At 41.8% G+C, this 23441-nt stretch overlaps 1 protein-coding gene across 1 annotated transcript; it reads right to left on the bottom strand.

The window, feature by feature from the left end:
* Positions 1-275: 275 nt before the first annotated feature.
* On the bottom strand, positions 276-23122 carry spidey (hydroxysteroid 17-beta dehydrogenase 12 spidey). Its single transcript, XM_045758675.2, has 7 exons — positions 22808-23122; positions 16561-16607; positions 7757-7832; positions 6590-6761; positions 6282-6444; positions 1897-2112; positions 276-1144 (listed from the first exon to the last, which is right to left on the bottom strand). The coding sequence occupies exons 1-7, from the start codon at positions 22947-22949 to the stop codon at positions 1016-1018; spliced, it is 945 nt and encodes a 314-aa protein (XP_045614631.2). The 5' UTR covers positions 22950-23122; the 3' UTR covers positions 276-1015.
* Positions 23123-23441: the final 319 nt, after the last annotated feature.

Here is a 23441-nt window from a genome sequence, read left to right as displayed (position 1 = left end):
TCGACGACCGGGCCGCGGGGGACGCTAAGCCCCGGAAGCACCTCAAGGTACATATTCTTACCACATTCATATTCTTAATATTCTATTCTAACATTCTTACTTTAAGCTCTCTCCATTTTTTTTTTTTTGCGCTTCAGATCAAAATTTATTGCTGCAGAAAATCAAACCAATAAGACAAATATACTTATCCTTCAAGAGTACTGTACCCTCATCACACACAAGTGAAAATAATATTGTTGCCTATGGTACAACATGCAGGAAAGAATAATTTAAAGTCTTTACAACTAAATTTATTTTTTGTACATTATTGACTGTAAATGTAAAAACAATACAAAACTATTTATAACATTTAATTTAAGTGTTATGTTTTCAGAAGTACTACATAAACAGCATTAACATATGATTAACTTTTAAGAAATCACACATTACGTGCAGATAAAGTTGATTATGACACATTACGTGCAGATAAAGTTGATTATGACACATTACGTGCAGATAAAGTTGATTATGAAACATTACGTGCAGATAAAGTTGATTATGAAACATTACGTGCAGATAAGTTGATTAGGAAACATTACTACAAAGTTAGAATTAATATTAACCAAACACTTCTTGATACTGTATAAATTAATTCATCTTCTAAAATGTAATTACCTGTATTGTGAAAAATTGTGGCAGAGTTACATACAGCAGATACATTTTTTACAATACTATATATATATACAGTATTTAAGACTTTTCCCCCATTACTGCAATGTGATTACTGATCGCTTACTTCTCAAACTGCACATCACAGATTACAACACTGACCTGAGTTGACTTAGTATTCTAAGAATTACTTCACATATTCCTCATTAGACTTGTGTTAGTTTCTGTAAACAAAGTTGAATAAGATAAATACTAGTACTGTACACATTTTCAGTGGCAATTAATGTAAATCAGTTACTAATGACCTGGAGGGAACAATTAATAATAACTTTCTTAAACTGTGCCTCACTTTACAACAAAACTGATCTCACTCTGCTTTGGCTTGCTTTTGCCTCTTCTTGAGAGCCCTAATGTTGAAGGCTTTCAGCTGCCGGAACACAATGTATGTAAGGATCCACCCAGGAAAGTGCATCTTTGCTACTTCAATGAAGTAGAGCTGAGGATACATAATAAAACTTTAATACAGGGTAAAGCATAATAAAGTGCTGCAAGGAAAATTAATAAAATTATATACTATTCCCCGAGAAATGCAAGGTTAAGAGAATATGCACAGTAGAGTACATAACATTTTCCAGCACATCAATTTACTATAAATATTAATTAATGTTTGAACATGTTGTTGACATATCATTACTACCAAGACTTGCAAGAGAAAAATCACGTTAAAGCCTCCAATTACTACTGGGTTATACGCCAACAGTTATCAATGCATTACTTTTGTTATGATATGCACATAACTGTAGGTTGATATGTGAACATTTGGGAAGATGAGTAGCTATAGACAAACCCCAATATTATGGACAGAAACATTATACTTTTTTAACTGTAGCCAAATTAAAATTGAAACACCAACTGTACAATGGGCACCATAACCAATATATTTGCATGAAATATAACAATGTAATGATGCATATGTGGTAAACGAGTGGCAACAAACTGAACAGCTATTTCCAGCTTGGGTATGATCATGTCGCCACCTATTTGAGCACTATACACAACTAATGGTGCTTAACCTCTAAAACCAAGAACTGTAATGGTAATATCCACTAAGCAAAGGCTATTTTTAATTAATTTTCACATGCACATTAAATTAATCTCTCTCTATAGAAAATACCAGTAATTTGTGTTGAAAGCATATTCTATAAATTCAAGAGAAAAAAAAAAGATTACTAGAATTGTTTCACATACCTGTATCTTGTGCATGAAATAACCAGCAGTACATTTTTCAATACCAACAGTTCTTAAAGTAGACTTTACATATGCTGTAGGTGAGGGAGCCATGAGGGTGGGTCGTCTGATCTTGGACATGTTGGAAACCACAAAACCCGGCATTACACACTGCACAGTAATGCCCTTACTACCATACTCTGTGCCAAGGCTCTCGCTGAAGCTCTGCACATATGCCTACAGATTAAACACAAATTAGTATGTATAATTAACCAAAATACACACAACTAGCACACTATTTCAGTTATATTTTCAATTTACACTTACATAAAAACATTATAGCATATTAGTTAAACTTCATCCCACTTTATATTACTTCAACAGCAACACTAACCCTTATTTGTGCTTCTATTCCTTTCCATCCAGTTTCCTACATTTAAGCATAATTGAGTGGGAGAAGTTTTAACATCAACAAAAATTTAAATACAGTACTTAGGAACCCAGAAAATCAAACAAGAGGCTTTTGAGGTCACGATTCATCTATTACTGTAAAAAAGCATCCCCCCCCCCCCCCCGGTGGCAAATGTTATTTCCTAATTACTTATGCCTTCAAAGTATAGAAAATGGACATTATTCCCACAAACTTTACTTATTTACAAGAAAATTCCATGATCAGTGCCGAGTAAACTTTCATGTAATACAAAGCGTAGTATAAATACAACGTAAATATAAATAATATTGTATTTATACTATATTATAATAGTATAAAGAACTGTAATGGTAATATCCACTAAACAAAGACAATTTTGAATTAATTTTTACATGCACACTAAAGTAATATCTACATACAGTATAGTATATTAAACACTACAGTACCAGTAACTTGTGAATATTACAGTTTATACTATAGTATAAATATAAAACATGTGGCCTTAAGTCCGCCTGTTTAGTTGAAGCTGCCTTAGTAGATACATATCTGCACTTTTCACAGATAGCATCAAGAGGTCTGCAAGCTTCCAGCATATGCATGTTGTTGTCTACAACCAATTTTTCAAGACAAGTGAAAAAGTGTTCCATGGAAGCATCAGCTAAAATGAGCAAGGCCCATAAGGCATATTTAAGCATGCCTGTCAGGGATCAAGACAAACCTTGGGGATCTCATTTCACCTGCGAGCACTGTAAAAACCTCCGACTGTTTCGAACAGAGGCAATCAGAATCATCATACGATTCTAATTGTTATCACTATATGATACCTGGTTGTTAAACAAGGTATATGCTTATACCAGGCTGTTAAAACGATTTTGCTCGTCGCATTCCAGGGAAAACTAGGATTAAGGACCTGCCCGAAATGCTATGCTTGCTAGTGGCTTTACAAGAATGTGAGAGCTCTTGTATATATATATATAAAATATAATAAGAAATTAAATAGCAACAAGCGAGTGGCACCTCACTGACCAGGAGCCTCAGTTATGCTGCTCTATAGTAAGAACAAGTGCCATCTCTTCCCCTGGCTTAGTGCCCCACAAAGAGTATTACAACTGCACCAAAATCAAAGTGGATGCCTTGACATATGAGAAGTACAGGTGGGAGGTCATCTGAGACTTCAAAATAGTGGCATTCCCAATGGGTCTCCAAGTCAGTTTTACAAAGTTTCTCTGTTATCTTTGCCTTTAGGATAGCAGGAATGCACCTAGATGCACTACCACAGGCTGGACTGGCCACTATAGACCAAGTTATGTGTATTCACCTAGTTGTGCTTGCAGGGGGTCGAGCTCTACTCTTTCGGCCCGCCTCTCAACTGTCAATCAACTGTTACTAAATACTATCCCCCCCCCCCCAGGAAGCAGCCCGTGACAGTTGACTAACTCCCAGTTACCTATTTACTGCTAGATAACAGGGGCATCAGGGTGAAAGAAACTCTGACCATTGTTTCTCGCCGGCGCCCGGAATCGAACCCAGGACCACAGAATCACGCATCCAGCGTGCTGTTCGCTCAGCCACCAACCTCCCCTCTGTGGGAAGGAGCAACGTCAGGTGGGAGTTACTGATGGACACCCCCACCCCAGAAAATGTTTATATCGTCATTACATATCAATAGGGCCTTATGGAAAAAAATTGCCATCTCTAGACGAGTTGGCAGCATTCAAATACCTTCAAGACTTCTTCCCTAAGCTGTCTGAGGCAAAGGTGTTTTAAGCAGACTACATACAAGATGATCTTGGAGTGCAAGGAATTCCCCATGAAGCTCACTAGGAAGGAAAAATTGGCCTGAAACAGTCGATTCAGGGCTTCCTGGGCAATCTCGAGACTGAAAACTATATGGAGTTGGTCGAGAGACTGGTAAAGAATCATGACACAGTGGGCTGAAGGATGTTCAAAGTTTATATCCTTGAAGCTCCTCTTGATAAATTCAAGAATATGGAAGTGTACTCTGAGAAGCAAGGTGAGCAAATTTATAATGCATGCATGTGTGGAAAAACCAGGCTGCTCATCACTGCAGTTGAGCTAGAATAGCTGGGGAGTCACCAAACAGAGCAAAAGGACACCGCACTACTGCACTTTGAGGTTTCATGTCCATATTTCCAGCACTTATTGCTAAGGCATGGAGAGTGGGGATGAACTCCTGAAAGGAGCATCTGGCATCGGTAAGAATTACCGAAGATACGAGGTTCAGATTATCAAAAGTGATCCCAACTGCTCTAGGGGATTGACGATGACTGCAATAGGGTAAGGTGAATGTATCAATATGGAGGATGGAATAACCCTGGGCCCCAAGGATGTAGTTACTATCCTCATGGCAGTCCTTAAATTATCATTCCCCAGTCACAACATGGGGGAGGGAGAATGACTGCTGACTTTTCTATAAAAAGAAAATGACTGTAGATCAGTTTTACATTTGTCTGCTATACCTTTCTCAAAGTTCCTTTCTACCTCTCTCCTCACTGCTGTGTAACTGTTGCTTGCTTGTAGTGTTGGTATGTCTGTGGGTTAGGCCTCTTCCTATATTGAACTCATTTTCTTGTCTCTCTCTCTGGCCCTCTCACAATTTCTGTTGTGCCAATCCTGTTTTCTGGTCCTGCATCTCTGTTTTGGTATGAATGTTTGTGTACCTTCATCGTATATTTCTCAAAATTTGGCATATATCTCATTTACTTCCTTGCCTAGCAACAAGTCTGTCCAATTAAAATCATTAAAAAAAATTCTTAGTTCCCCATTCTTCAATGATGTTCAAGAACTTGACGGTGATCAGATCTCCATCACTTCCTTGATCGTCTCTCTCTCTTTTACAAGAGATCAAATAAGGAAATAAGAGGAAATAAAAATAACGTCTCTTATTTCCTCTTTGTACTTTTCTAGTTCCTTATTAACCTCATCTATGCGAGTTGTCAATGAAGTTTCTCTTACCATATCCTTGCCTAACTCCTCCTGCATCCTTACCCTATCAATCAAGCTGGTAATTTCCTTACCTTGCTGGAAAATGCTTCCTTTTAATCTTGAGACCTTCATTTTATTGTTCTAATTACCTTTTCTTCATAATTCTGTAGCAGGTGCTCAATAATCACTAACCTGCCCAGTAAACTACCTTTCATTATATCTTGTGCTGAGAATCATTGAAAACATTCATCTGTTGGTGTGTTGTCCTCCCCTGTGGTGGCGGCCATCTTTGTTGTTGACATTTTTGTTTTGGAATATCAAATTTTCCAACCCAGATTTTTCACTCACTCACACTTATTTCTTGTCTCTTAGTTACTTTTCAAATTCCTTATAGCTTCATGTATCCTGGGACACCACTTACAGTCCTCACCCTCTTCCTCAATACGCAGGCAATTCGATTTATCCTGGAGCCTGCTGCAGTGTGACTCCTGCTTCCTGGTGCTCCTCCCCCGTGCGAAAGACTGAGTGCTGACCAGTGCAACAAAGGGCGTGTTGTCCAAAGCAGCACTCCCCCATTTTTTAATGGGAGTCCAACTTTATCGTTGGACACCACCAGACTGGTGCTATAACCTCTTCCTCTCACCCCAGCCTTAACCCCCCAAACCTACCTCCAAGGGCAGCACCTCACAGGTGACCCCCTCCAGCAGGTGGTCTGATGACCTGAACAGGAATCCTAAATATGTTTAATTTCAAAGATATGATGCCCGGAGAAGGGTAGGAGGGGACTAAGGAAACTCGCACAAGTCTCAGAGTCATATGTGAGCCTCCTTACTATGACAAGGCGAAACCCTTGAGGGAAAGCAGCAGCTAAAGTTACCGTCAAAATGGCAGGCACCGCCCCACCAAGAAACAAAGCCTCTGTATTTGCTATGAGGGATGCTACTATTAAGGATACTAAAGGTCGTCCTAACGAAATATACACAATAAACGTCTTATATGTTCAGTATTCAAATTCTGCTCCTGCACAAACCTTGGATGCTCCATATACAGCAAGCAATGGGGCTGGAATGGTAGATGATACAGATGACAAGTTCATGATGAGGCCTCTCTTCCTTTCTGCCATGCCAGGTAGTATGATGCGAGTCATGTGAGTTAATGACTTTATATTACAGTTGATTAACTGGTCACACATCCTGTAGAAACACATTTACATATATTTAATAACCATACCCGAGATAAATATTTGCAATGTTAACAAATGAGCGAGAGATGCAAAATGAACCTGTGTTACATTTAAATTGTAAAAATCATTTATGGAAAACAAATACTGGTACTCACTTTTGACACTCAGAAATCTCTGTAAAATATTCTGGATATTCATAGCTCATGCCAACATTGTTCACCAGGACGCCAACATCCATTTTCCCAAGTTCAGACTCCAATCGATTGTAAATATCTTCTTTGGTGAAGTCAACATCAACAATCTTTGTTTCAGTACCATACTTGCTGTCTGTGGTCATGACATTAAACATGGTAATCAATATACCCGGCATCACAAACTTCAAGCAGCTGTACATGCACATTGCACTATCATAACTTTCACGCTCTCTGGGAAATTACAAAAACTTTTTAGACATCTAAATTATTCTAATGACTTCATTATGTAACTAAACCAATGTTTTACAGATAACAGATCTCTTGTACTGTAACTTCACAAAAAAAAATTACATCCCAAAGGGGTTTAAGTGGATGCACCTTCTTACTTTACTATAGACAACAGTTACCTCTGACATAACACTTAATTCATTACTTTACTATAGACAACAGTTACCTCTGACATAAAACTTAATTCAGTCTTCAAGAGTAATCTGAAAAAATACTACATTGGTAAAAAATGCCAAATATTTAGACATTGGGAAAATATAGCCTTGTTATCACACTGTGCAACACACGACACCAAGGCCACATGTTATATTATGCATGTTAGCTTTAAGCCTCTTATTGGCCTTCCTGTAACCTGAAGGTTACAGGAAGGCATCAAGCCTACCGAGGAAAAATTGGTTTGATATATTACTCTTGAGATAAAATGATTAAAAGGTCAGTTGTAAAGCACAAAACGAGAACTATTATTTAAAGGGAAAAGGTGCGCAAGAAAAACCTGATAAACATTCAAGTATCCCTATAGTATAAGGAGCCGGTGGCTGAGTGGACAGAACACTGGACCCGTGATCCTGTGGTCCCGGGTTCGATCCCGGGCGCCGGCGAGAAACAATGGGCCGAGTTTCTTTCACCCTGATGCCCCAGTTACCTAGCAGTAAATAGGTACCTGGGAGTTAGTCAGCTGTCACGGGCTGCTTCCTGGGGGTGGAGGCCTGGTTGAGGACCGGGCCACGGGGACACTACAGCCCCGAAATCATCTCAAGATAGCCTCAAGAAGATGATCCTTCAGGATGACCCTTCACATGCATGTATATAAAAACTAACACTTGATAAAAGAAATCTTACTGATCTCCGCTGCCACATTCTGAAGCTTGAAAGGATTCCGACTGACTAGGGCAACCTTAAATCCAAGACGGGCAAACTGGAAAGCAAAATAAAGCAAACAATAAAAATACACCAATTTTATTTTTACATATATACTGTACCATGTTTTGCAAAATAATGCAAAGCAATAGAACAATCATAATCCAAAATAAGCTAAACCTAACATATGTTTGTGTATTTCATATAGGTACAGTACATTTAAAGTTATCAAGAATACATTTAACAATATTGTACTGGTTATACTGTACAGTACTGTAAATAAACAACTACAGTAATGTACACTAAAACACTCCTTATTAAAAAAAAATTAATAAAATCTGTGTTCCAAAAACATGTCTTTCATTAAGTTGAAGCCCATGATACCTTGAACAACATTTTTAATGTACAGTACACTTTAACCTCGGTGTACGAATTTAATCCATTCCGAAAAAAAAAATGGCTTTGAATGTAATGAAACGCCAGTTTCTGGGAGAGCTCCTGAGGCTCCCTGCAGCTATCCAAACTGACATATGCCATATTATTTAGGTGTCATCAGTTTTGGTTGGCAGTTCTGTACCTACCGGAGACCACGAGCCAGAACCTGGTCCCCTCAAAGAGGCGCAGGGAGCAATGGCTATTATGAAAACACTAGCTTTAGAGAATGTCATGTCTGCCATCGACCAGGAAGGGCACCCCAGAAAGAAAGGCGAACCAATACAAACCCCCAACTGGTAAAAATTGCAGCCTATGTCTGAACAGAGCCAAAGAACTCCCCCAAAAAGAAAAACAAGCAAATCGTCATCCAACTAGCACGCCCACTCTGGCGAGCCATCAGCCCACTTCCCCAGTTCGTAGAAAGATGAAAACCACTGACCAGGTTGTCAGGGAGCATCCGGGGCTCGCCCAGAAAATAACATTTCACTACATTCAACGCTGGTTCTCTGTGGAGAGCCCTGTCGGCTCCCTGAAGATAACTACCCACATATAAGTAAAGGAGGGATTTACCTGGGAGGCGGCAGCACCACAGGTCTCAAGAAGACAAGACTCTAGGCCACAACAGAAGTGCCAAGGCCAGAGGGGGCATGGCACATTCACAAGATATCTAGCGGCTAGGACCCTGTTCGATTTGCAAAACCCGTGCCAGAATGCCAATCCCAGACATGTTCCCAAATACAGCCGCGAGAGCAGCATATTTCCTCATCATGGGCACAAAAGTAGACCGCAGGTTGGCTAAACTTGATAACCCTGCGGACAACCTGAGAGACATGAGCCCTGGAACAGGAAAACTGGATCAACCCTGAGTGCGTTTACAGTTACTGAAGCATGGTAGTGATGTAAACCCGCCACTGGACACAAAACACGATGCACCAACAACCCTCGGACCCCTCCGGAAGTTAGTTGTCTCATTCTTCGCCAGAAAAGGAGGGGGCTGCAAATGAACAAAACACCCAGGACCTCAGCTCTCCAACCTGACCCCCAGAGACCAAAGCCAACAAAACAAGGCCTTCAGAAAACAAGCCTGAACCAAAGGGGGCCACAACAAACAGAGGAGGAAAGAAAAGAGCACCTGGTCCAAAGACCAAGACAGCTCAAGTGGAGCATGAGCAGGCCGGAGGTGGAAAAATGCATGGGAGAGCTTGCGGAATACGGCACAAGTGACATCCACCCCAAACGCAAGCTGGAGCGGCTCCGCCAATATCACACATGAAGCGACAGTATTTGGCATGAGATGCCGGTCCAAACAGCCAAGAAAGGACAAAACCACCTTCACATACACCAACAACACCCTCTGAAGTGAAAGGAAACGGTGGAAAGACTGCCAGGAGATTTCATACTTTCGCTGAGATGAAGACCGCAGGTGGAACACCATCAGAGAAGCCACCTGATCACCATATGAGTGGCGATAAACCCGCATCAAAAAACCAGCAAGGTACCTCACTGGCCTGACTTGCAGAAGGACTCCCGGGTTCGGACACTGCGCAAGCAGCATCAAGGCTGGGCTGGCCACCATGGGGCCAGAAGCACCCTTCCCTGATTTTTTTTAGCACTTTGGCGTACCTTGGCGTAAGGGAGCCGGTCGGCCGAGTGGACAGCACGCTGGACTTGTGATCCTGTGGTCCTGGGTTCGATCCCAGGCGCCGGCGAGAAACAATGGGCAGAGTTTCTTTCACCCTATGCCCCTGTTACCTAGCAGTAAAATAGGTACCTGGGTGTTAGTCAGCTGTCACGGGCTGCTTCCTGGGGGTGGAGGCCTGGTCGAGGACCGGGCCGCGGGGACACTAAAAAGCCCCGAAATTATCTCAAGATAACCTCAAGATATACCTTGCGCGCCACCCCTCAACTGTGCGATTTGGGTCCCAGGGTGTCACGGGAGCGCGTGTAAATTCTGAAAAGTGTATCCTCTCTTCAACTTTGTCACCTCAATTCTCGTCCTACCAGATTAAATTTGGTATCATTGTGTTCGCAATAAAATTCTCTACAGCACTAAATGCATATAAACTCCAAAAGCTCGGCTAATTACCCACAGCAAACAGAGAAAGTGCGAACGAGTTACCCAGGAGCGCGCAAACGCTATAAAATGTTTTCACTATTTTCATTCTGGTCACCTCAATTTTCGTCCTAGGTCTTTCATTTTGGTCTCAATGGGTTTGCAATAGAATTCTCTAGAGGAACAGTAGCATATAAAATAAAAAAAACCTGGTCACGCTCCAACCGCCAACGAGTTGAAGACGGGCCACGCGTTAGCCGCGAGTGAGCCCTCGGACCCCTTCCAGCTACACTCCCAATTCCCGCCCTTTTCAAGCCCTTCTTTCGCAATTTTCTTCCTGGAAGGGCCTTGTTCATGATCACTATCCATCGTGGAGTAAGCGTAGTTTCTAAAGCCGCAGTAAGAAATATAGCCACGGAAAATAGCCGAAATGTTCACACGTTTGAGATGCGAGGGGAGGCGACATTGGTCACAACAGTGGAGCGAAAACAATGGGCCGACGGCATGTGTAATTACCCAAGTGTAATTACCTAAGTGTAGTTACAGGATGAGAGCTACGCTCGTGGTGTCCCGTCTTCCCAGCACTCTTTGTCATATAACGCTTTGAAACTACTGACGGTCTTGGCCTCCACCACCTTCTCACTTAACTTGTTCCAACCGTCTACCACTCTATTTGCAAAGGTGAATTTTCTTATATTTCTTCGGCATCTGTGTTTAGCTAGTTTAAATCTATGACCTCTTGTTCTTGAAATTCCAGGTCTCTTCCAGGTCGATTTTATCAATTCCTGTTACTATTTTGTATGTAGTGATCATATCACCTCTTTTTCTTCTGTCTTCTAGTTTTGGCATATTTAATGCTTCTAACCTCTCCTCGTAGCTCTTGCCCTTCAGTTCTGGGAGCCACTTAGTAGCATGTCTTTGCACCTTTTCCAGTTTGTTGATGTGCTTCTTAAGATATGGGCACCACACAACAGCTGCATATTCTAGCTTTGGCCTAACAAAAGTCATGAACAATTTCTTTAGTATATCGCCATCCATGTATTTAAATGCAATTCTGAAGTTAGAAAGCATAGCATAGGCTCCTTGCACAATATTCTTTATGTGGTCCTCAGGTGATAGTTTTCTATCTAGAACCACTCCTAGATCTCTTTCTTTATCAGAATTCTTTAAAGATTTCTCACATAATATATAGGTTGTGTGGGGTCTATGTTCTCCTATTCCACATTCCATAACATGACATTTATTAACATTAAATTCCATTTGCCAAGTGGTGCTCCATACACTTATTTTGTCCAGGTCTTCTTGAAGGGCATGACAGTCATCTAAATTCCTTATCCTTCCTATTATCTTAGCATCATCAGCAAACATGTTCATATAATTCTGTATACCAACTGGTAGATCATTTATGTACACAATAAACATCACTGGTGCAAGAACTGAACCCTGTGGTACTCCACTTGTGACATTTCTCCATTCCGATACATTGCCTCTGATTACTGCCCTCATTTTTCTATCAGTCAGAAAATTTTTCATCCATGATAGAAGCTTACCTGTCACCCCTCCAATATTTTCCAGTTTCCAGAACAACCTCTTATGTGGAACTCTGTCGAAAGCCTTTTTTAGGTCCAGATAGATGCAGTCAACCCAACCATCTCTTTCCTGTAATATCTCTGTGGCTCGATCATAGAAACTGAGTAAATTCGATACACAGGATCTTCCAGATCGAAAACCATACTGTCTGTCTGATATTATATCATTTCTCTCTAGGTGTTCTACCCATTTAGTTTTGATTAGTTTTTCCAATACTTTCACTATTACACTTGTCAATGATACAGGTCTATAATTGAGGGGGTCTTCCCTGCTGCCACTTTTGTAGATTGGAACTATGTTAGCCTGTTTCCACCCGTCTGCTACGATTCCTGTACACAGGGATGCCTGAAAGATCAGGTGAAGTGGAATGCTGAGCTCAGATGCACATTCTCTCAGAACCCATGGTGAAACGCCATCTGGGCCAGCTGCTTTGTTCTTACCGAGCTCCTTGAGCATTTTTTCCACTTCGTCTCTAGACACCTCTATGTGTTCTATGTTGTTCTCTGGAATTCTTATTGTATCTGGTTCCCTAAAGATTTCATTTTGTACAAACACACTTTGGAACTTTTCGTTTAGTGTTTCACACATTTCCTTTTCATCTTCCGTGAATCTATTTCCCATTTTCAACCTCTGAATATTATCCTTTACCTGCAATTTGTTGTTTATGAATTTATAGAATAGACCTGGTTCTGTTTTACATTTGTCCGCAGGTGTCAAGCCACCTGCGGGCCACGAGGCGCAACAAAGAAAAAGGGAAGACATCGGCGCGCATTTTAAAACCAGTCCCCAAAAAATCGGATAAAAACCTGATTTTTGGCGATTATTTAAAGTGGATGACGCAATGCTGCGTCATCCTCGGCATTACCGACAGTAAACAGATGACGCAATGCTGCGTCATGCCCAGGCAAAAGTGTTAATTTCTTTATCCTTTACACACGGCTGTTTATGATATACCAAGGATTAATTAAGGCAACACTCAAAACTTTGAAAAACCTCTTTTACAAAATACAGTACATCTTATCTGTGCACCTATATTTAATATTTAAATTTCTTAACACTTTAGTGCGCGCGGCACTTGCTGAAAATAAAGCGGGTTGTGCGCGCGGCGTTCTGGGCGCTCAAGCGTAAACACAAAAAAGTGTATAATCTTTTCACGCTCCTAACATCAATTCTCGAGCTACGTTTTTCATTTTGGTATCAATGCGTTGGCAATAAAATTCTCTACAAGATCATATGCATAAAATGTCACCCAAGCATTTGGTATCCCACCACGAAGTAAATAAACACGAAGATGACTCGCCGTTACACCCAAACAGGAAGTAAATGTTCATACTCTTTCGTTTGTTGCCAGCCTCACAGTCATCCTACAGCGCTCATTTTGATATCACTGAACTCGCAATAAAATTCCCCACCCAGACATATGCCTATCAATGTCTAATTATGGTATCGGGTGACCCGCACGTGTGGGAACTGGGCGAAGCGTTAGCCGTGATTTCAGCAGCGACGACACTGGTGTGATGCAGCGCTTTGAATGTTTATACTTATTTCACTGTCCTGACATTATTTCTGGAGCTACGTATTTCATTTTTATAGCAATGTGTTCGCAATAGAAAGTTCTATAAGAACATGGGTAGAGTTGGCCAACACAGCGTCAAATAAATTTGCGGCGAATAAAATCTTACGCGTGTTTGTACCCGTGAGCGTCAAAAGTTTTTACTTTGCTCATGTTTTTCAAGTTTATACTTGTTTCACACCGTTTTTTTCTTTTGTATAGTGTTCGGAATAAAATTCCCTATACAGACATATGCACATCAAATACAATTCCTTGGAATTCACAGCTGTAGAGATGACGGAAAACACACAACCGGAACCCGCTCTTGACACTCCAACTCACACCCGCAACACCCACAAAAAAAGTTTCTCTTGTTTCGTGTATACTTTAGTTTTCGTGCTACAGTTCTCATTTAGGTATCAAAATATTCCTAAGAAAATAGACTACAATACTGAAACAATCTAAGACAATTATGTGTACTTACCAAAGCAAAGACGATTGTAGTAAAATAAGTTGAGCATTTTATCTCCACTCCACCTCCTTCAGGTACTGATTCCTGAAGTTGCTCAACAGATGTTCCTAGGTGGAGTGAAGCTGGTGCGGGTGGTTATTTCTTGTCCACCCAATACACCCTTTTCCTGTGATAAGTGGTGTAACAAGGTATGACGCAAAGTGGAACATCGCATGTCTTGCACGCTATACCAGTTTCCTTCCTGATACCCGACTTTGCACACACTTCACACCTGCGACGTTTGGGGATTTTTACCAGCTCATGTTTCAATTTATAGTTCAGACGAGTCTCTGCTATAACAATACGTCGCTGTTGTCTCTGGGTTGGCAATAAACTACTGTCTGAATCGTCGCTCTCACTATTGTTTTCAAACACTAATGTGGAATATGAATTATCTTCATCAGATTCAGCTTCAGCACTAGGTGTAGACGTGAAGAGAGGGCGCCTCACACCCGACGGGCCAGGTGTTGACAGGTCAGCAGCAGGATACACAGGACCAGTGTCATCATTTATGTCTGGAGCATGAACTAGATGTGGAGATGGTGTAGTTGTTGCAGGCCACTCTGCCTTGTCAAATTTCAATAAAGACCAAATAGCAACTTCATGGAACTGGAGCAGAGTTAGTTTCCTTCGATCATCTGTGTTGGCCTTGTACAATGCATAAGCGTTTTGCAATGCCATTTGCAAGAAATAAAATGTTATTTTCTTGGTCCACTTGTGACATTTCCTGGCGAAATGGTAATACTTTACCATTTGATCAAAGTGGTCAACACCCTTCATTTGCCTGTGGTTTGTTCACCACAACCTGCTGTAGTCTTTACTGTTCCATCTGCCCTGCGAACTCGTTTTCTTTTCTGAACTTTCTTTGTGTCTGCATTGTGTAGGTTGGTAATCATAGAGACAACTCGCTTGTCGCCCGCAACTCGCCCCCTCCTCCTCCTCCTCAGTTTGGCTTTCAGTCTCATCCTTTGTTGAGTCATCCCCAAGGGGTCTACGGCCTCCAATTTCAAATTCTTCTTCTACATCCTCACCTTCTGCATCACTTCGTTCATTTTCAGCTTGATCAAAGGCATCCAAGACATTGGGAATCTTGTTGGGAGTGAGCCTCATACCAGCAAACCTCCTATAGATGGCGGTAATCCCGTCTTTTCCACTTGATTCTAAGGCTCCTGTAGCCGAAACACCGCTTGGGCCTGGTGCTGGATCCATTATTGATGAATTTAGTGGGTTATAAACACACACAAACGGGTAATAATCCTTGAAAACGTGCGAGTTTGGCGGCCGAGGGGAGAGAGATCCGATCACGTGACGGATCACGGCCTGTCACGTGACCCAGTAGGCCGACGTGACTTGCGGCCTACCCGAGAGAACGGGAATTTCATGGCGCGGAGTTTGAAACAAACCCCAAGTAAATCGGATTTAAACTGGATTTTTTACAAATATTTTAAACCGCACCGTAAATTTACGTCGTGATCCGACAAGCGGTTAGGGAAAACGCCCGTAATTCCAAGTCGAAAATCCAGGAAAGTGTTAAATTACTGGAGTGTTGACATTTTTTATAAATGCACAAAGATCCAATTTTTGCTACTTCATCTGATAATATAACCCCTGATGAAGTGATGCAACCTGTTAGACTCGTTTTGTCTTAATATTGATAAGAATTTAACAATGAAAATATTACTGAATGAGGCAGCCACACAACTTGAACTCAACTACTGACATCCGGTCATCAGATAAGCTGCAACACTTCAAGAAGTTTACAAGATGTGTAAAATTCTGGACTAAAATCAGCTAATTGTTTTTAGACTACTGTACATGCAAGTCATCACTCTAGCATATGAATGCAATCAAAACAGCAGGATCATTTCTCAACACCTCCAGTGTTTAGGCATTTCTCAGAGGACAAACATGTATCGATAACCATTTATATGGCATCATATTTAACCTGACAACACAATATTCTTAATATGTACCAATTGTGCAAGACGAGTTTAAAGCAATCTTAAAAAAAAAGTTTAGCTAACTCGGAAGTAAATATTTTTTCTTTCCTATGTACAAGTTGAGAAAAAATTAAATAGTTACATGGCCCTTCTATCAATTTTAGATACAAAATCTGGCCCCAGTCCTAAAATAATTGAACAACCATGTTCCATATGCGAATATTTCCCCATTTAGAAAAATAAAAACTATACTCTGATATAATCTAAAATAGCAACAAAACTTCATAGGGTATTATTTGCAGCCGAGACTTCAATAATTAGCAACATCAGGGCAGGTGTGAAAACAAACCTAGAGCACTAATCCTTACTGTAAAACAAACCTAGAGTACTAATCCTTACTGTATTGGTTTTTCAAAATACTTGTCAACACCCCCTTTTCACTCCCCCCCCCTGCCATGCTACACTTTTTAAAACTTTTCTGAAATTTTCCACCAGGGAGACACATGACCCATTAATACTACTATGGGTTTTCCTTGCACCACCTTGGTTGTTGACATTTCCAAGTGGACACAAAGACAACCTCCAGATATGGCACCGACATTACTGATTTCGTAATAAATATACACCTGTACAGTACATTATTTCTTTGAAAATTATAATTATTCCATTCAGAAAATACATGTTAATTTGTATTACTAAACTTACTTCAAATGCGTAAGCTTTGCCAATACCATCTGTCGCTCCAGTAATAACTGAAACAAAAAACAAAATTAAGTACAGTACCACTAAAATTAAATAACAATGGAAAATACTGTATTGTTTAACATAGTACAGTATTGACCACAAATCCAAATGATGATTCACAAAATCAACAAACGTGGTAAGAAATGCAAATGACCTGATAAAACTTTAGTGCACATTAATAAGAAAGTTCAGGAACATTATGCAAAATATTCCCATTTCTTTTTTTAAATATGAGAAAATTACATAATCAAAACTTTACAAATTTTAAGCCTTTTTTTTTTAAATTTAAGCCTTAAAAGCTTAAATGTTAAAAATACTATCACCTGCACATACTCAAGGAAATCACACCAACAGGATATATCATCGAGACCATCAATTGGAGCCGTGTGGGGACTCAACCAGGACATACAGGCGATTTCTTATTATCACCCGTATATCCACTTATTTCTACATTACCTGGGTGGTATTTCAAATATCATAATATATTTCAATATCTAATCACTTGAGATCATTTAATCCATATCCTTTCATAGTATTCAACATGCAGCTTCTATTCAACCATAAATTTTGTACAATGTACCCTTATACTGCCCGAAACGCTTTGCATAATAGTGGCTTTAGGCACTGTATGTACTAGCTCTATCTATAAATCTATCCATTTTTGTAAAACCTCTTGTATGTATGTATGTACATGTATGTACTTTACCTGAATAAACATTTATTTATTTATTTATTTATACTGTTAGTAGGATGAAAAGCAATTTGAAAAGAAACATAACATGTTCAATGACTATCTTAACAGTTATATAAAGTGTAGTATTTTTTACATTTTACAACACAAATTTATTAACAAATAATGTACGAGATGAATTTTAATAAATTTTGAGCCAACAAATCAGATGCTCCAAGAGATATGAGGATTGTTTAGCATACTTGGGCACTGCAGCGAGAAGTAGGACATGCGAGGAGAAGGAAATAGTTGTTCCCCCTCTGGATTAAATAAAAATACAGTAATGTCAATCTAAAAAAAGAACCATTGAATGTAATGAAACAATTTTCTGGGCGAGCCCCCGGAGCTATCCGAACTGATATAGTGCTATATTAGTTAGGGGTCATCAGTCACAGGAGTTCTTGTGCCTACCACGGACCATAAGCCAGAACCTGGCCCCCTCGGGGAGGTGCAGGGAGCAATGGCCTACGAGAACTTTACATTTAAAGTATGTCATAACTGCGACCAGGGAAGAACCCAGAAAGGTAGATGAATCAAAACAGACCACTGTCTTGTTAACCCACTGAGAACACCGAGGACAACCCGAGATATAAGCCCCGGAACAGGGAACTAAGGAAACAGGATCCACTCAAAGAACGTCCACTGTCACAGAATGCAGGTAGCGGCTTAACGCTGCCACTGTCCACAACAAGTAAAGCACCCCCGCCCTAACCAGCTAAGCATCCACAACCAACGGACCCCTTTGAAAGCCAGCTGTCGCATTCTTCGCCAGAAAAGAAGAAGGCTGCAAATGAACAAAACAACTGCCTGAACCAAATGAACAAAACCTTCCGGCGTCGGAGGAGAGCATGCAGCTCCCCAACCCGACCCCCCAGTGGTCAAGGCAAGCAAAAACAAAGCCTTCCAAAAGCAATCCTGAACCAAAGGGGCCACATCAAAATGATGAGGAGAAAAAAAACACACAGTTCAAAGACCAAGTAGGCTCAGGCGGCGCATGAGGTGGTCGAGGGGTGAAAAAATTAACATGAAAGTGGGTCGCTGGGAGACCCGCAAAAGGGCTGACGCAAACCCTGAGAAGGCACACAAAGCGAACGCCATGCTGACCAGACAATGAAGGCTTCGGGGAACCCGCTAACACAAACTTGCACCAGAGGCCTACCCAAATCAACCGAGGCCCAAGCTCTGGCACAACCTGATTGAGAGAACCGGGAACGACCCCTTCCCCCTAGAGCACCAACAATTTGCAAATATGAGAGCAATCGGCCAAAGTGGGCAACGACATTCTCCGAGAACAACAGTGCACAGCACGGCGAAGACAACTGCAAAGCCAGGGCTCAAACCGAATCCAGTGACAGAGCCAGCACAGTCAGCCGACACACGAGGCGAGAGGAGAAAAACATGGAAACCACCTCTTGGAGGATCGCCGCAAACAGCTCAGAAAGGCAGACGAATGCCCCAACAGCCGAAACTAAAACACCAGCCAAAGGCCAACCGCACTCAATACCCCCCAGAAGACCGAAGAAGCAACAGACTGAGGCCAAATGACTGAATCCGCAGGTCCACAGCCGCCAAGGCAGCTGAAAGAGAGAGGACTTGAGAGAGGAAAGAGAGAGGCAACGTTGTAGTAAAGCAGGCTACGTCAGCCATAGTGCGCCCCACCCAGGATAAGACGGAAACCACAAGACCCCAGATGTACCCCAAGGGCGAAGGCTACTTCAAGCGATGAAGCCCTCTAGTGGGGAGCGATTCCCAAACACCCCAGGGAAGAACCTTGAAATGCAAGGGCAGTACTTACAAAGCACCTAGGGCAGTTCACCATAGGCACATGCAGCTCTGTGTACAAGAAGACACCTGGCTATCACCCAAACATACAGCTGGTACAGCCACACAGAGCAAAATCGAGAACAGGAACTTGAGGCCAGAGGTGACCGAGAGACCACCAGCACACTGTTCGAGTACTTGAGTGGTGGACTGCCAGCTCCGCCCCCCCCCCCATAGGCCCTATAGGAAAAGGGGAGGGGGAGCAAACATGCGGAAGTGCTAGTTGCACGAAGGGTTGCTTGTTTCTTTTAATTTTTAGGGGGAATTATTTTCATCTTTTCAGATGTAGATTGCACAAGAAGATTGGGAGAAGAGACCTTGATATAAGATTAACATGTACTGTATGTATAAACTAGCTACCTGTCCCTGAATATGAATTATTATTATTATTATTATTATTATTATTTGATGAACTGCAGTGATGACAAATTTGAAAAGTCATAAATACTATGTATTGTCAGTTTAATATCACAGGGATACAGACTACCACACCCAATTGAGGCAATGAAGCATCGAGTGCTGATGGTCAGCAGTGCTCCTCTTAAGAGATGCATTATCTTGAGGTTATCTTGAGATGATTTCGGGGCTTTAGTGTCCCCGCGGCCCGGTCCTCGACTAGGCCTCCACCCCCAGGAAGCATTTCAATGTATTCCAAGCTACCAATGACTCCTGGGCATTTATGAAAGTAGGATTCTGAATGGCCTGGTGACAATCTGACAAAGTCTCAACCCATCCTAGCCACATTGGTGAATGACTAAAAGTAACTTGTTAAATATAAACCAGAAAATTCCAATGAGAAAACGTCAGACAAAAGAATGTCTCCTAGGTCATAACAGCCTAACCAATGCAATTCTAGAACTAGCAGCAAGCTAACTAAAACTTAATCTTCAACCAAATCTGTCCTGGACAGAATAAACCATGCAGGTAGAGTTAAGGTATCCAAAAAGAAGCTTGGGTGTAGCTATGAAGCTATGTAAAAACTTGACCTTCCCAAGGACCAAGCAAAGAAAGATTAGTGACCAGTACTGTCTACAAAAGGCAATTGCACATTTATAAATAAATGGCTTGCATCAAGGTCTAAACTAGTGGTTCTTAACCTGGGTTATGTGGTATCCCCAGGTTGAAAATGTTTGGTCTAAACAGTGAATTAAAGAAGACAAATGAGAGTTTAAGGATTAAAGGAAAACTCTAAAATTAAAATCCTGGATGTGAGAAAAGCTGCTGAAAGTTTGGTCAAATCTAGATGATCCTTCATATGATTTGCTAGGCAAGAACACAAAAAAGAAAATTTAGCAAGATGGAGATTACAAATGGTAATGTATAGTAACAAGGGAAAATTAAAATTGCCATCCTAGCTCGCATATTAAATGTTATATTCTTAATGCCTGGTGGTTCCCAAGACAAGCCACTGAACATGGAGGGTGGCCAATACGAGTCTACACCCACGTGTGTCAAAGTGCCGAGAAAGTGAAACTTAAAAATACTTCACACCATTTTACCATACACAGTACAGTAATCATGCATGCACTACTGCTCAGAATTTCCCTCAACAGGTGCCAATGAATACGTAGATAGCAATGCTAGTGCTCATCCACTAACCATGCCCGTGTTCTGTCACATGGACTTCAGACCTGTGAGTGCCAGGCTTTTATAGGAATGTTGCCTAATAATATTGAAAGGAAGGTATTATATATTGTACTTATTTATTCAGACTAAGAAGTCTACAAAAGTTTCCTTACACCTGATGCTTTCATTTATCTTGCAGTTAATAATAATTTGATTTGTTGGGGTTAAGAAGCCTGTGTAATTACACAAGTGTAGTTACAGGATAAGAGCTAAGCTATTGGTGTCCCCCCATCTTCCCAGTACTCTGTCATAATGCTTTGAAACTACTGATGGTTTTGACTTCTACTACTTTCTCACTTAACTTGTTCCAACCATCTACCACTCTTGGAAAAAAAAAAATTCAATTTTTTTGTTGAAATTCAATAATACATAATTGAACACAATTGTTCAATGTGAACAATTTTATACATCACAAATTTACAAGAGCATAACTTTCCAAGACTGGGTTCTGGGAGTTCTTCTACTCCCCAAGCCTTGTACCAGGCTTGACTTGTGACACCAGGCTGTGGCTTGGAGTGGCCCGCAGTACTGTACAGTACTGTACTTGTACCAAAATCAGCACAGAGACCACACATTGCATGGCCTAGTTTAATCCTTTCATTGTACTTTCTTGGGTCAACTGATAAATAATTTGTTTGTTTTGTTTTATCTACAGTAAGAAAATTACATTTTCAAGTTGTATTAATGAAAAAATGAGAAAATCAAAAGTCCAATTTTTTATAAAAATATGGACCAAATACCTTTTATCATATATAATTGATTAATGATTATATTATATATATATAATGATTACATTATATATATACTTGATTATATAATGATTACACACATTTTTTAGGCGCTGAGCTAGCAGTATGTCACAATCTGCCAGCATACCTCAACCATACCACACAAAAAGGTTTAAACATCAGAAAACGAGCTTTATTAAGCTGCCTGTGGAGGACCTGACCTTATCCCGCCCTCAGAGTAAGCTTTTAGCTCATATACCCCGCCTTCAGCAGTCCCAGTCCCGCTCCAGTAGGATTCCCTGCTTGATGGGGTTCTGGGAGTTCTTCTACTCCCCAAGCCTCGTACCAGGCTTGACTTGTGACACCAGGCTGTTGCTTGGAGTGGCCCACAGGCCCACATACCCATCCATCACAGCCCGGTTGGTTCGGCACTCTTTGAAGAACACAATCTAGTTCTCTCGAAGATGTCCACGGTTGTTCCGGCAATATTTCTGATGCTCGCTGGTAGGACGTTGAACAACCGCGGACCTCTGATGTTTATAGACCCCCCAGTCCCGTTCCCCTGGGACCCCCCCCCCACAGTCCCGCTCCAATGGGACCCCCCCAAAGTACCGCTCCTGTGGTACCCCCACAGTACCGCTCCCGTGGGACCCCCCCACAGTACCGCCCCCATGGGACCCCCCACAGTACCGCTCCTGAGGGACCCCCACAGTACCGCTCCTATGGTACCCCCACAGTACCGCTCCTATGGTACCCCCACAGTACCGCTCCTATGGTACCCCCCACAGTACCGCTCCTATGGTACCCCCCACAGTACCGCTCCTGAGGGACCCCCCACAGTACCGCTCCTATGGTACCCCCACAGTACCGCTCCTGTGGGACCCCCACAGTACCGCTCCTATGGTACCCCAACAGTACCACTCCCGTGGGACCCCCACAATACCGCTCTTGCGGGACCCCCACAGTACCGCTCCCGTGGGACCCCCACAGTACCGCTCCCGTGGGACCCCCACAGTACCGCTCCTATGGTACCCCAACAGTACCGCTCCTGAGGGACCCCCACAGTACCGCTCCTATGGGACCCCAACAGTACCGCTCCTATGGTACCCCAACAGTACCGCTCCTGAGGGACCCCCACAGTACCGCTCCTGAGGGACCCCCACAGTACCGCTCCTGAGGGACCCCCACAGTACCGCTCCTGAGGGACCCCACCAAGAGTCCCCACACATGACAGGAGCACTTGGTCAGCACTTACAAGCACTACGGTCTGCCAGGAGAACACGAGAGAGGAAGACACACTTACCTGCCCACTCGCCAGTCTTCTTGAGGTTGAGGTTAAGACGGAGAGCAGCTCCCAAGAAGGACCCGTATATCCCCTTCAGCAGCGACCACCCTATCCGCGCCACAAACAACACCACGGCCAGCTTTCCTACCAGCTCCCACATCTTCACGCGTCTGGAGAACTAATCAACGAATCTTTAGACCTGCAGACGTCCAAGCATCTCTTCTTGACGAGGTGAAAGCGTGCTGTCAGACGACTTTCTCCGTCTGAGGTCGAGGAAGCCACCTGCCGGACGCTGGCTGGGTCCGGCCGGACTCTCCCACCTTGCATGCAGGACCAGTAGTGGAGCACCAGCACTATTTATCACACTCTATACCTTCATGTATGTATAATATATCTAGTATATAATATCGGATTGCAAATAAAATGTATATAAATACCCTAGGTAAACTTTTATATTATTATCTTCATCAAACAGGAATGTTATAGATTTTCCATATTCAATTCACATGCTGTCATATACCTGCAAAAAAGAGGCGGTAAACTTTAACAAAAAAACGAAGAAAAAAACGTATAAAAACTAGTTTTGTCAGAAATAATATTAAGCAATATTGCAGCTAAACTGCAAGGTAACCATGATGCACCTTGACATGTT

Source organism: Procambarus clarkii, chromosome 59 (assembly GCF_040958095.1).
Source record: "Procambarus clarkii isolate CNS0578487 chromosome 59, FALCON_Pclarkii_2.0, whole genome shotgun sequence".
Classification (NCBI taxonomy): Eukaryota; Metazoa; Arthropoda; class Malacostraca; order Decapoda; family Cambaridae; genus Procambarus; species Procambarus clarkii.
The sequence above is the reverse complement of the archived record's forward strand: the minus strand, read 5'-3'. Positions and strand labels throughout refer to the sequence as shown.

Bases quoted from the DNA above. Each gene is read 5' to 3' on its own strand.
- spidey (XM_045758675.2), bottom strand. From the start codon at position 22,949: ATGTGGGAGCTGGTAGGAAAGCTGGCCGTGGTGTTGTTTGTGGCGCGG. The intron at 6,762-7,756 runs GTAAGATTTCTT...TCATGACCACAG, and splicing joins GAATGTGGCAGCGGAGATCA to ACAGCAAGTATGGTACTGAA. The intron at 6,445-6,589 runs GTGAGTACCAGT...GTGTTTCTACAG, and splicing joins GAGATTTCTGAGTGTCAAAA to GATGTGTGACCAGTTAATCA.